Source organism: Paroedura picta, chromosome 3 (assembly GCF_049243985.1).
Source record: "Paroedura picta isolate Pp20150507F chromosome 3, Ppicta_v3.0, whole genome shotgun sequence".
NCBI classification, from domain to species: Eukaryota; Metazoa; Chordata; class Lepidosauria; order Squamata; family Gekkonidae; genus Paroedura; species Paroedura picta.
Genome location: NC_135371.1, coordinates 104309572 through 104322991, shown reverse-complemented (window position 1 = coordinate 104322991; position 13420 = coordinate 104309572). Strand labels below are relative to the sequence as shown.

Sequence of the window (13420 nt, the reverse complement as noted above, 5' to 3'; positions counted from 1 at the left end):
CCTAGTCTGTGGGTAGGCCAAGAGCCCTTTAGCTCCTGCCCTTTGGTGCGTGCCTCTGGCAAGCAAGAGCCTTTTATGGCATAAAGGCCCACCCAGCAGAGGGTGGAGCTAGCAGTCAGCCACATTCAAAACTGCCAATACTTGAGATGTTACATGTCCTATCAGCAGGACATCTGGGTCAACCTGCTGCCCTGGTCAAGTTTGTGAACAACAACTCTCAGCATTCTTCGACCCAGACCAAACCCTCTAGGCCACCTGCAAGTACTATACCCAATGCTTCATGTGGTGCATTCTGGATTGCAACACCACCGGGGTTATCTGCAGTAGCTGGTGGACTGGGTGGGGGAACAGAGGATTGTTCTTAGCAGCCCAGTACAGGCCTCCATGTGCTGGACCTGGTAGCTGACTTCCATCGGCAATACCCCAAGAAACCATACCTGACCCTTCAGGAGGGCCCTGGGGGGGGTGGGGGGGTCGTGTCATGCCCGCATCCTCCATTCCAGAACCAAGGGGTGCTCTGGAGACAGAGGATGTCCTGGAGGCACCAGGAGTCCCAGTTATCCCAGATCAAGAACTGCCTGATCACCCAGAGGATGAGTAGTCTGGTACCAGCCAGGCTGAGCCCCAGCCCTACTATGTGAAACCTCTGGACAAGATGCCCACCAGCTCTGAAGACTTGCTACAGGAGCAGCAACAGGGTCTTGCCAAGACCCTGGCAAGCCCTGAATGGCAGCATCAACAAAGGAGATTATTATTATTATTATTATTATTATTATTAGTATTAGTATTAGTATTAGTATTAGTATTAGTATTAGTATTAGTATTAGTATTAGTATTAGTATTAGTATTAGTATTAGTATTAGTATTAGTATTATTATTTAATTTCTAGACCGCCCTTCTCCCAATAGGTCTCAGGGCGGTTTACAACATAAATCTACCTTGACAGCTGTCAGAAGATTGGCAGGTCTGTCAGCTTGCTGTCAGGGTAGATGGGGCCCAGCTGCACCTCCTTTCTTTTCCAAGGGTTAGGTCTAGCTGCAAGCCCTCTGGCTGAGGGCTGCTCCATCCTGCTCTGTGTATTTCAGGAGAACCTTGCCTCAAGGTCCTTTGTTGGTGCAACGCATGCATTCCCTGCCTGTCTTCTCAAACAACTTCTTATTCTGGTTCGCTACGCCTAAGCTCTGCCTGACCAACTCCTGGTTCCTGACTTCAGCCTGACTCTTGCCTACTCACCCAGCTCCAGCCCCTTGGTTTTTGTTCCTAGCTACAGTGCAGGCTTTAGACCTACAACTTGGCTTCTGACTATATTCCCAGCTTCTGGCCATAGTTTGGCTTTGACTATTTCTCTGGCTTTTGACCCCAGCTCAGCTTGACTCCACCCCCTACCCCAGTTGCTGCGTGAACCACCTCTCTGGCTCTTGACCTCCCATATTGGACTCTGGACTTGGTCTCCGACTCTTGTTTTCTGCCTTGGCACAACAGCCTGGCCGAGGAGGTGCAGCCTGACAGGGCAGCATACAAGTGTTTATGATGTGAAACCAGTTTTCATGACAGAATTGTGCCAGATGATCATGTGTATCATTCCTTTCTCCAAGGCCAAAGTTGCCAGTAATGTCTCTCTCTGCTTGTGTGTCAACGTCTGCATTAAAATTAGCCATTATGTAAATTCTTGGGTACTTCTTGGGTACTTGTTTTAAAATGTCTTGAATGGAGGTATAGAAGTCTTCAATTTCTGCCTCTGTTGCATCAGTTGTCAGAGTGTATACTTGGGCAGCTGTGATATTTATTGGCTTGGCAGAAATTCGAATTGTCATGATTCGATCATTAATCGTTAAAAAACTTTTCACTGCTCAAGAAAATATTTTGTTTGCAATGAAAGCAAACTCCTTCTTATGTAGTTGTGTCCTGAATAGTAGGTGGTAAAATCCTCCATTTGAAAGGATCCATCATCTGTCCAATGTAATTCCCTGATGCCAGGAGGTCAATGTTCAACCAGACCATTTCTCTTTTGACAATTTCCAATTTTCCTTGAGTCTGTCCTCTAACATTCCAAGTTGCTATTTGGTGCATCTTCATAAAGTGCAGAACTTTGCTTTCACCACTGGCAGCATCAGCAATTGGGATTGCCCCAGGCACATCATAAAATCCAGGGCTATTTGCTGCAGGTCCTTGCTCTTCCCCAGTCATTTGTTGGGTACCTTCTGGCCTGAGGGGCCCATCATTGGGTACCATATCAAAATCAATTGAGAGCTGTACCATAGGGTTTTCCTGGCAAAAACTTTTTACCAAGTAGGTTGCCAGGTCTTTAACACTCCCCATTTACCCAGGCTTTGGGACTGGCATGCTCAGGTGTGCAGAGCTACTGTGGTTCTGTTGTTTTGATTGTAGCTTTCCTTTAGAGCCATCATGGTGCAGTGCTTATAGAGCAGTGGACTGTAATCTGGAGAACCAGGTTTGATTCCCCACTCCTCCACATACAGCCAGCCAAATGACCTTGTGCTAATCACAGTTCTCTTAGAACTCTCTCAGCCCCACTTACCCCACAGTGGGTCTGTTGCAGGGAGATGAAGGGAAAGGTGTTTATAAGTACCTTTTGGATTCCTTCGTGAAAAGTGGTCTATAAAAAAACAGCTCTTTGTCTTCTTCTTCTTCCTCCTCTTCATCTGAACAGTAGAATTCATTATGCTAGTATCCCTGTGGCACTATTAAAGATACAGCCCACACAGTGCTCATCAGTAACTTTTAATTGGTCCTATAATGCTCATTAAAATTGCAGTGTGTTTGAAAGTCATTTTTGCTTTTAAGTCTTTTCTGTAACATAAGGTTCCTTGGGGGCAAAATAATTTTGGAGGAGGTGTCAATGGATACATATGCACTGCAGTAGCCAAAAGGAAAGAGCTAGTTCAGTGGTAGGACTCAGGACAAGTGTCCCAATATTGGGTGTTCCTCCACTCAAACACTGAATCAGTTTAGCCCCATCAACTGTACTGTTAAACTTCTACCTATGTGCTTTTGCTGGTAACTGTAAGTAATCTGAAGGCCTTTTTTTTTACATAGACAAAGAAGAAATTCTATGACACTGAGCTTGAAAATCTAGAACGGCAACAGAAGCAGCAAATTGAAAAGATGGAACAAGATCACTCTATGCGTCGGCGTGAAGAAGGAAAACGTATTCGGGCTGAGCAGGAGCGAGAGTATGCTAAATTTCAAGAGCAGCTGAAGCAAAAAAAGAAGGAGGTAAAGAAGAATGATGGGGTCACATTCTTGCACAATGAAATTCTAGGTTGGTTGCTGCTGTTACCAGGCTGACACCACAGGGAGGTTAAGGACAAAAAACTCAGATCTGGGATAGAAAAGTCTGAGCAGGAAGAGAAAAGACTAAGAGGAAAGGCAATGGGACACCTATGGGGCTAAGGAAAGGAATCATGGAATCATAGAGTTGGAAGACATCTCCAAGGTCATCTAGTCCAACCATCTAGTGGAACTCACCCACTCACAATGTGCCTAAATGCATAAAATCACCATTTCTGTCAGATTAAAAACATCCAAAGGAGAACTCACCACCTCCCGAGGAAGCCTGTCCCACTGTGGAACAGAACGGTATAAAACTTGGACAGGAGAATAAAAGGAATGGAAAGAGTCTGAATAAGGGTATAAACTAACAGTACTGCAGTTTCAGACCTCCAGTATCTCAATAGCAATATCTTGCAGTCTAGAATAGCGATCCCCAACCTGTGGGCTGCGGACCACATGTGGTCCTTCGACTAATTGGAGGTGGGTCCCGAAGGACGCCTTCTCCTCCCCCCCGGCCCTTTACTTCATCCCCCCCAGCCCTTTACAACACACTTCATTGTTGTGGCATGTCTGTTTCTTATTTTGAACGGATGTTTAAACATTACCATAGTGATCAGAGAGCGTTAGGGCAGTGGTTGAGAGTAGAGGAGTAAACTACCCCCCCCCCCACCGGGCGTTGAGTGGTCCCCGGCGTTGAGTGGTCCCCGGTGATAAAAAGGTTGGGGACCACTGGTCTAGAATAATAGAATAATGGAAGGTATCTCCTGAGTCATCTAGTCCAACCCCCTGCACTATGCAGGACACTCATAACCCTATCGCTGACAGTGTAACCTGCCACCCCCTTGAACCTTCACAGAAACAGCCTCTCTGTCAGATGGCTATCTAGCCTCTGTTTAAAAATCTCCAAAGATGGAAAACCCACAACCTCCCGAGGAAGCCTGTTCCACTGAGAAACCTCTCTAACTGTCAGGAACTTCTTCCAGATGTTTAGACAGAATTTCTTTTGAATTAATTTCATCCCATTGGCTCTGGTCCTTCCCTCTGGGGCAAGAGAGAACAACTCTATTCAATCCTCTACAAGGCAGCCTTTTCAATACTTGAAGATGGTTATCAGATCCCCTCTCTGTCGTCTCCTCTCCAGGCTAAACAGACCAAGCTCCCCCAACCTTTCCTCAAATGTCTTGGTCTCCTAACCCCTTATCATCTTTGTTGTCCTCCTCTGGACATGCTCCAGTTTGTCTACATCCCTCTTCAACTGGGATGCCCAAAACTGAACACAGTACTCCAAGTGAGGCTGAACCAGAGCAGAGTAAAGTGGTACCATCACCTCCCATGAACTGGACACGATACTCCGTTTGCTACAGCCCAAAATCCCATTTACCTTTTCAGCCACCGAGTCACACTGCTGACTCATGTTCAATGTATGGTCTACTAAGACTCCTAGATCCTTTTCGCACATGCTACTGCCAAGACAAGTCTCCCCCATCCTATATTGGTGTGTTTGGTTTTTCCTACCTAAATGCAGAACTTTACATGGACTACTCAGTTGGTATTTCCCAGGAGCAGTATATAACTTAGAATAAAGTGGCCAATTAGCATGCACTATTGTCATTGCAGTATTTCATGACTGATTTTTTAATACTAATGTAAAATATTTTTGTGACTTTTTCCCCCTCCCTTGTTTCTAAGGCACTATAAATTGTACACTTAGTGTTATCCTCTTGCTTTGCTTTTAGTTTAAGTAGAACCTTCTTTTTCCATTTTTGGATTTTTTTTAAGGTCAAGAATGATGTAGAAAAGCTCCCACGGCAACAGCGCAAGGGAACCATCAAGGTGAAGATGGAGGACTTTACACAAAAGAAGCAAATCCTGGTAAATTCTGAAAAAATTGGCCCATGTGACAATTCTTAGTGTGAAAAGATATCAGAGGGAGGGAGACAGTGTGAGGTATGCCATCAAGAGCTTTCACTTTATTACTCTCCCTTTCTAGGAGCAAGAGTTTCTGGCCAAACAGTCTGAAGATCTGGAACAGGCCATGAATAATATTACAGCCCAGAATCGAAAAGAGATCTGTGATAAGGAGCGTGAATGTCTCAGCAAGAAGCAGCAGCTTATGAGAGGTGACAGATTTTCTCCATTTCCAGATAGATTTGGAAGGAGGTGGATAGAGAAAATGTGAAAGAACCAGGATTTCCTTTGAAATAGTTAGTTCCCTCCATGTCAGTACTGACATAGCTACAACCTACAACACTATACATAAGGAAAGAAAGTAATTGACACATGGTTCATTAATGTTATTGCTAGCAAACATAAGGGTAGGCCCAGATTCTTGATTATATATTGTCAAAAAGCTTGTTTTGGTCAAGCTTGGAATCCAACATGAGCAGGGATGGGGGTGTCAGGACATGGTCTCACCCCTCTCTAGACTTAACCAGCTGCACTTTTCACAGTGTCTGTTAAAGGTGGCCAAACTATGGCTCTCCAGATGTCCATGCTGGCAGGGGCTCATGGTACTTGTAATCCATGGAAATCTGGAGAGCCATTGACTCATTATGCACGGGCCAGAATGCCCGCGGTGGTGGAGGCAGGGCATCGGGGTAAATCCCCGATTATGCACGGCCCGGCTCAGGGCCACGGAAGACCCGCGTTATGGAAACGCGGAAACTTCCGCGATCCCCAGGATACTATGGGCGCCGGCTGGGGCGGTCCAGCGCTTGCATAATCGACAGCACCGGGCCTTTTGGCCCGCCTGGCCCCAACATACCCCTGTCCCCGCCGTCACGTGCGGTGGGGGCCCAGCCCATACCCACTCACCCATGGCCACTGCCATGACCGGGAAGCATCCCAGGCTTCCCGGCCCCAGTGTACAGCGAGTTTGCGCATGCTGCCCCGGGGCGTTGCCATACACCGGGGAGTCCTGCCCCCATGCATACATGGGGAATGGCGGGGCGTAATGGCACAGAGGCCACCTGAAGTATCGGCCGCCATATGCATAATGGGTCATAGTTTGGCATCCCTGTTGTATGTGAACCCTTCTCTTGTTCTGTCTGTCTTTCCACTTCCCACATTTTTTCTCTCTTTCAATGTTTGTTCAAGCCCTTATTTAAAAAGAAATCTTAGAAGACAAAATGTCCATGACATTACTGGCAAGACCCATTTTAGGGAATGAAATCAATATATGACTTAAATAACAGATTATTGGTTTTCTCATCTTTCCTGTGGTATTTGGTTCTTCTATAGGGTCTCTTGTGTTTCTTTTTTAATACAAAATACATGAGCGGTAGCCTCTTTTTTTCTGAATGAAAGAACCCCATGAACTGGAACTTTTCCCCCCTTATGAAGTGACAGTGTGTCTTTATTTTGTCTCTCTCTCAGATCGGGAAGCCATAGTCTGGGATCTAGAAGAGCACCAGCTACAGGAAAAACATCAGCTTACTAAACAGCAGCTAAAAGATCAGTATTTCCTCCAAAGACATGAGCTGCTCCGAAAACATGAGAAGGTAGCTAAGCTGAAGTTTTCCTTCTTATAAAGCTTCATATCACCAAGCCATTAGAAATGGACCTTAGCATACCTACACTGCTTAGCTGAATACTACATGTATCATAGAATCATAGAGTTGGAAGGTGCCTCCTGGGTCATCTAGTCCAACCTCCTGCACTATGCAGGACTCTCACAACCCTGTCGCTCATCCACTGTCACCTGCCACCCCCTTGAACCTTCACAGAATCAGCCTCTCTGTCAGATGGCTATCCAGAGTCTAAAAATCTAAAAAAAGAGGGAAAACCCACCACGTTCCGAGGAAGCCTGTCCCACTGAGCAACCGCTCTGTCAGGAACTGCTTCCAAATGTCTAGATGGAATTTCTTTTGCATTAATTTCATCCCATTGGTTCTGGTCCATCCCTCCGGGGCAAGAGAGAACAACTCTGCTCCATCCTCTATATCAGGGGTAGTCAACCTGTGGTCCTCCAGATGTCCATGGACTACAATTCCCATGAGCCCTTGCTACTGCCAAGACAAGTCTCCCCCATCAATATTGATGTAAATGGTTTTTCCTACCTAAATGCAGAACTTTACATTTGTCCCTATTGAATTTCATTTTATTTAGCTTAACCCAGTTCTCAAGTCCCTCAAGATCATCCTGTATTCTGATTTGGGGTTGAAGACTTGAGCCTAGTGGTGCATGGTCATCCCTATACTTGATCCAAGTGCCCACGATTTTGTAAATATCTTTTTGAAAATGTCCAGTGGGTATTTGTGAGAGTTCCTCAGGGGCCTCCTTCCACTAGCCACAAATTTTTTCTGAATGGAACTAAAGTCACCAGACACAAGGGAGGACTCTTTAAATACATGGTAAACTATAGCTGAGACCTACGTTTCCCTCTAAAAGACTGCTCAATCATTCCCAGCATGATTTCCAGCTGGGAGTGACTGGAACTAGATTTTGTATGGCCTCTCAAAAGGGCTTGAAACTACAATTCTCACGAATCTCAACAATCCAGTACATTCCAAGCATGCACCAAAAGTAGCCTGTGTGATAACCAAATTCCACCAGCTGCAGGTGCAAATTCACTAGAAAATACTGGTCATTCTAGGCTGTGAACCCATTACCAGTGCAAGCATGTGAAGTGCCTAACGTAAGAGAACATGTGTAAATATGACTATCAACAACATTATTTTCAACTACCTATCAGTACTTGAAACTGCAGGTGTAGTTCCTAGGAACCCAAGTTAGAAATCATTGCATTAATTCTTGTGCAGGCAGACATAGTAACATTTTTCCTCTGGGTTCAAGAGCCAGCTTGGCATAGTGGTTAGGAGCACAGACTTCTAATCTGGCGAGCCGGGTTCGATTCTGCACTCCTCCACATGCAGCCAGCTGGGTGACCTTGGGCTCACCACGGCACTGATAAAGCTGTTCTGACCAAGCAGTAATATCAGGACTCTCTCAGCCTCATCCACCTCACAGGGTGTCTGTTGTGGGGAGAGGAATGGGAAGGCGAATGTAAGCCACTTTGAGACGCCTTTTGGTAACAGCATATAAGAATCAACTCTTCTACTTCTACTGTATCACTTATGCAAGACTTTAGTCAGAAGTCCTGTAAGGAAGGATGATGCTTGGCTGTTTTGGTATGCCTCTTGTGAGGCATACCCCGTATTATTAACCTACCAGATTCAGTAAGGAGGATGAAAGAGAAGGGGAAGAAGAGTTTGATATTAAAGTCAAGCTTCTGGAGAGGACCCTATCCATTCTTCAACTTTTTTGCACAAATTACATTGTTAAAACTGAGAAGCCAAGAAAAAAAATTACTTCAGCAACAGCATTTTGGAAAGGTTCTCAGAGTCAAGACAGATTTTGTTAAATCAGAAATGTGCATTTGTAATTGTAAGCCATACATCTTGGAATGAGATATGTAATCACATGAATCTTTGCATCTTAACTGTTAAGGATTATAAGCTTGTTTTGGCACTGTCTGTTTGGATCCCCCCCCCCTTTGCTGCCATCAAGTTGCATCAGACTTATGACAAACCCTGCAGGGCTTTTGAAGACAAGAGATGTTCAGAGGTAGTTTGTATTGCCTGTCTCTGTGTAGCAGCCCCGCTGTTCCTTGGTGATCTCCCATCTACATACTGACCGGGATTGACCCCGCTTAGCTTCCGAGATCGGAGTGCATAGCACATTTTCAGGGCAAGGTGCATATTCAGTTCCTTACGGAAAATATCAGATGTGTTAGTGCTGCAGGAATGTAAGTGCTGTATGCAGAGCTCTTTAATTTAACAAGTCAAAACTAGTTTTTCCTGTTGTGGTCTTTTGAATTGATATGCTTCAAGAATCCATGAGTCCCAGAGGTCTCTTTCAGTCTAATCTGTCTTGTATAACTTGTCTCCCCCTTTCCCCTCATCCTTTGTTCTTGCCAATCCAGGAGCGTGAGCAAATGCAACGGTATAACCAGCGCATGATTGAGCAGCTGAGGATCCGGCAACAGCAAGAGAGAAGCCGCCTCCCCAAAATTCAGAGAAGTGAAGGGAAGACCCGTATGGCCATGTATAAGAAGAGTCTCCATATCAACTCGAGTGCAAGTGCCTCGGAACAAAGAGAAAAGATAAAACAAGTAGAGTTTCCTGAGAGAGGAATATGGGATTTGATTGTGGGGTTGGCTGAACATTGATTAGAATCTCTGGAAGGGAGAAGCTCAATGACTGTAAGGCTATAAAAATGCGCTCTAAACCTTCTCAACAGCCTGCACTGACAGAAGCCCCTAGACCTGGATAGGTACATATAAAACTTCTTCTGCTGTTTGACATTTAAGCTTCAGTTGCAAAACTGAAGTAGGTTCCTTACCACCAATGTGATCATACAGTAGGGAGGGCTAGGAAACAACTTCTGTGTTTTGTTAAAGGGTGGGAAGGTTATAGCTCTGGTCTCCTGTTGCTCTGCCTCCCACAGGGCAGCTAACACAGCCTCTGCTAAAATCCACTCTTGATGGGCCATCATTCATACAAACAGATATCAGCAAGCAACGCAGCTTTTAGGGAACCCTGTCTCCTAGGGCAGAAGCAGATTTTCAGCACAGAAGTGTTTTTAAGCCCCTCTGAACATGGCTCTGGATGATAACATGTACTCCCTTGATGTTACAGTTTGCTCAGCAGGAGGAAAAGAGGCAGAGAGCTGAGCGGTTGCAGCAGCAGCAGAAACACGAGATGCAGATGAAGGACATGATTGCCCAGTGTGAGAGCAACATAAATGAACTCCAGCAGTTACAGGTAACCTCATCCTGTGGGTCAGTTTTAGAGATAATCTGGGAGAGGAAAGTCTCATGCACTAAATGGGCCTGTACAGTAATAGTTTATCTTGCAGTTAAAAATTGGGTCATGATGTCTCTGGACAAAACGGGAAAATAGGCACTTTTGTATTGCCGTATTATGACATTTGTATCCTAGTCTTGTTCTGAAGGACTCAAGGTTGTATCCTGTTTTAGTCTCACCATCATCCTGCAATGCATATTATTTATGCATTTAAAAAACTGTATGCCACCTTGTAGCCTAGTGCAATACATGTAAGGCAACTAGTAGTAAAGTCCTTTTTTAAAGGGGGTGGGCGGCCTGGGGGGCAGCTCTCCCAGCAGCCAGGATGCTGGGGAGAGCAGCACAAGCAGTGTAGAGTGGGGCAGAGGGTGCTTGGATGGCTGCCCACAGCTCCCCATTAGGGTTGTGTGCGGCAGCGTCCAAATTGGCTGTTTCAGGCCGATTCGGACGCCACCACACTCAACCCTACTCCCCAGCTTACCTGGTGCCGTCTCTTCCTCCTCCCGGGAAAAGGCATTGAAAGAAGACAGGGGTGGGAAACAGCCTTTAATTCGCCCTCACTCTGTTGGAGGCATGTCACCCAGCAAGGGCCAATCAAAGGCCCAGCACATCATTGGAAGCACCCAACCCTTTCTATGTGGTATGACAACAATAAAGCAACAAGGATGTATGCATTATTCCATGTAATTTCTGTGAAGGTAAACTATCGATCAAAATACAATGAATAGGATAGCTCAAGTTGGAGGAGCTTGTCATAGCCTACTTTTCACATGGCTCCCAATCTGCTCAGAGACCCAGTTCAAGGTGCTAATTGTTGTTGTTGTTATGTGCGAAGTCGTGTCCGACCCATCGCGACCCCATGGACAATGATCCTCCAGGCCTTCCTGTCCTCTACCATTCCCTGGAGTCCTTTTAAGTTTGCACCTACTGCTTCAGTGACTCCATCCATCCACCTAATTCTCTGTCGTCCCCTTCTTCTTTTGCCCTCGATCACTCCCAGCATTAGGCTCTTCTCCAGGGAGTCCTTCCTTCTCATGAGGTGGCCAAAGTATTTGAGTTTCATCTTCAGGATCTGGCCTTCTAAAGAGCAGTCAGGGTTGATCTCCTCTAGGACTGACCGGTTTGTTCGCCTTGCAGTCCAAGGGACTCGCAAGAGTCTTCTCCAGCACCAGAGTTCAAAAGCCTCAATTCTTTGACGCTCGGCCTTCCTTATGGTCCAACTTTCGCAGCCATACATTGCAACTGGGAATACCATAGCCTTGACTAAACGCACTTTTGTTGGTAGGGTGATGTCTCTGCTTTTTAGGATGCTGTCTAGATTTGCCATAGCTTTCCTCCCTAGGAGCAAGCGTCTTTTAATTTCTTTGCTGCAGTCCCCATCTGCAGTGATCTTGGAGCCGAGGAAAATAAAATCTGTCACTATCTCCATTTCTTCCCCATCTATTTGCCAGGAATTGAGAGGGCCGGCTGCCATGATCTTTGTTTTCTTGATGTTGAGTTTCAAGCCAACTTTTGCACTCTCCTCCTTCACCCGCATCAACAGGCTCTTTAGTTCCTCTTCACTTTCTGCCATTAGAGTGGTATCATCTGCATATCTGAGGTTGTTGATATTTCTCCCTGCAATCTTAATCCCAATTTGTGACTCCTCTAATCCCGCCTTTCTCATGATGTGCTCCGCATACAAGTTAAATAGGCAAGGCGACAGTATACAGCCTTGCCGAACTCCTTTCTCAATTTTGAACCAATCAGTGATTCCATGTTCAGTTCTCACTGTTGCTTCTTGACCTGCATATAAATTTCTCAAGAGACAAATAAGATGCTCTGGTATTCCCATCTCTTTAAGAACTTGCCACAATTTGTTGTGCTCCACACAATAAGGTGCTAATACTGACCTTTAAAGCCCTATGCAGCCTGGCACCTGTATAGGGCTCCCATATGAATTTACCCAGTCGTTACAATCACCTTCAGGGTCCCCTGCCATCTGCAAGTAGATTGGCAGTCACCTAAGAAAAGGTCTTCTTGATCATGGCACTAGAATTATGGAATGCCCTCCCCAGGGGGATTTCCCTGTCACACTCAGTGATTGCCTGATCCTCTTTTCAAATTGTTGGTTTTATGTATGTGCACTGTTTTTAAAAGCTGATTTTAATGTGTTTGCACTTGGTCACTGTTTTGAGGGCCCAGTTTGGGGGGAAAGTCACATGCAAATATGTTAATAAGCTTGGAAACACATCTTCACTTGGCACATAAAGCTCAATATAGTAGATGTAAGGCGAACAAATGAAGGAGGGAGTTCTACAAATTGAGGTGTCATATCAGAGGAGGCCTTGTTTCTTGCCTTCTCATCTATCTCACTTTTGAAAGTGGGAGTACATAAAGTGGGGGCCTCTGTTGAATTTCTTGGCTTGACTGGGGGGTCATAATATTGATCAAAGCTTCCTAATTAGTTTTATGACTGAGTAGGGATTTCAGTTCTGGTTTCCCTTGCCTTCATGGCATAATAGATAATCACCACATTCACAGGCTTTGTGGGAAATAAAGTATCTAGAATGAGAAGGGCCTTCACTGTATATGAGAGGTTCTCGCCTCCTGCTGGAAGTTCGTATGGATTAACAAACCAATTCAGCTGGTATGTTTGCTATTGCTCCTGTATGCCCTGCGAAAACTTAACACATTTCTTGTGGTGTTAAATCTATATAGAATGAGAAGTGTCACCTTTTGGTTGAACATGAAACCCAGAAATTGAAGGCCTTGGATGAAAACCACAACCTGAACTTGAAGGAGTGGCGAGATAAATTGAGACCGCGCAAGAAGGTAACAATTTTAAATGAAAACTTGACACAGATTTTTAAATTTGGCAGAATTTCAGAGTTTACTTTTGAATTTCTGATCATGTTGTTAAGCCATATGTTTTTACAAATTGTAAATTTTGGTGGTGGGAGGATATGTTAGGAAAAGACATATCTGTGTTTTGCAAGTGGAGGAGGTTGAGAGGGGACATGATTGCCCTCTTTAAGTATCTGAAAGCTTGTCGCTTGGAAGAAGGCAGGGAGCGGTTACCATTGGCAGCAGAGGAGAGGACCCACAATTATGGCTTTCAACTACATGTAGAATGGTACTGACTAGTTATCAACAGTGAAATAGGCTGCGCAGGGAGTTGGTGAGTTCCCCCTCACTGGTGGTCTTTAATCAGAGGCTGGACAGAACTTATCAGGGATTCTTTAGGCTGGTCCTGCATTGAGTAGGGGGTTGGACTACATGGCCTGTATTGCCCCATTCAACTCTATGATTCTATATAAATTTATGGTGGGACATTCCTT

The 13420-nt window shown here is 45.1% G+C and overlaps 1 protein-coding gene across 2 annotated transcripts in view; it reads left to right on the top strand.

Annotated features, from left to right (window-relative positions):
- STK10 (serine/threonine kinase 10) overlaps positions 1 to 13420 on the top strand; it is a 110856-nt gene that overhangs the window by 94458 nt on the left and 2978 nt on the right. For both annotated transcript variants that reach the window (XM_077327054.1, XM_077327055.1), the window contains exons 12-18: positions 3058 to 3237; positions 5074 to 5166; positions 5285 to 5414; positions 6670 to 6794; positions 9218 to 9406; positions 9933 to 10058; positions 12801 to 12914. In XM_077327054.1, coding sequence (XP_077183169.1) covers positions 3058 to 3237; positions 5074 to 5166; positions 5285 to 5414; positions 6670 to 6794; positions 9218 to 9406; positions 9933 to 10058; positions 12801 to 12914 — 957 coding nt within the window. The remainder of the gene's footprint in view (positions 1 to 3057; positions 3238 to 5073; positions 5167 to 5284; positions 5415 to 6669; positions 6795 to 9217; positions 9407 to 9932; positions 10059 to 12800; positions 12915 to 13420) is intronic.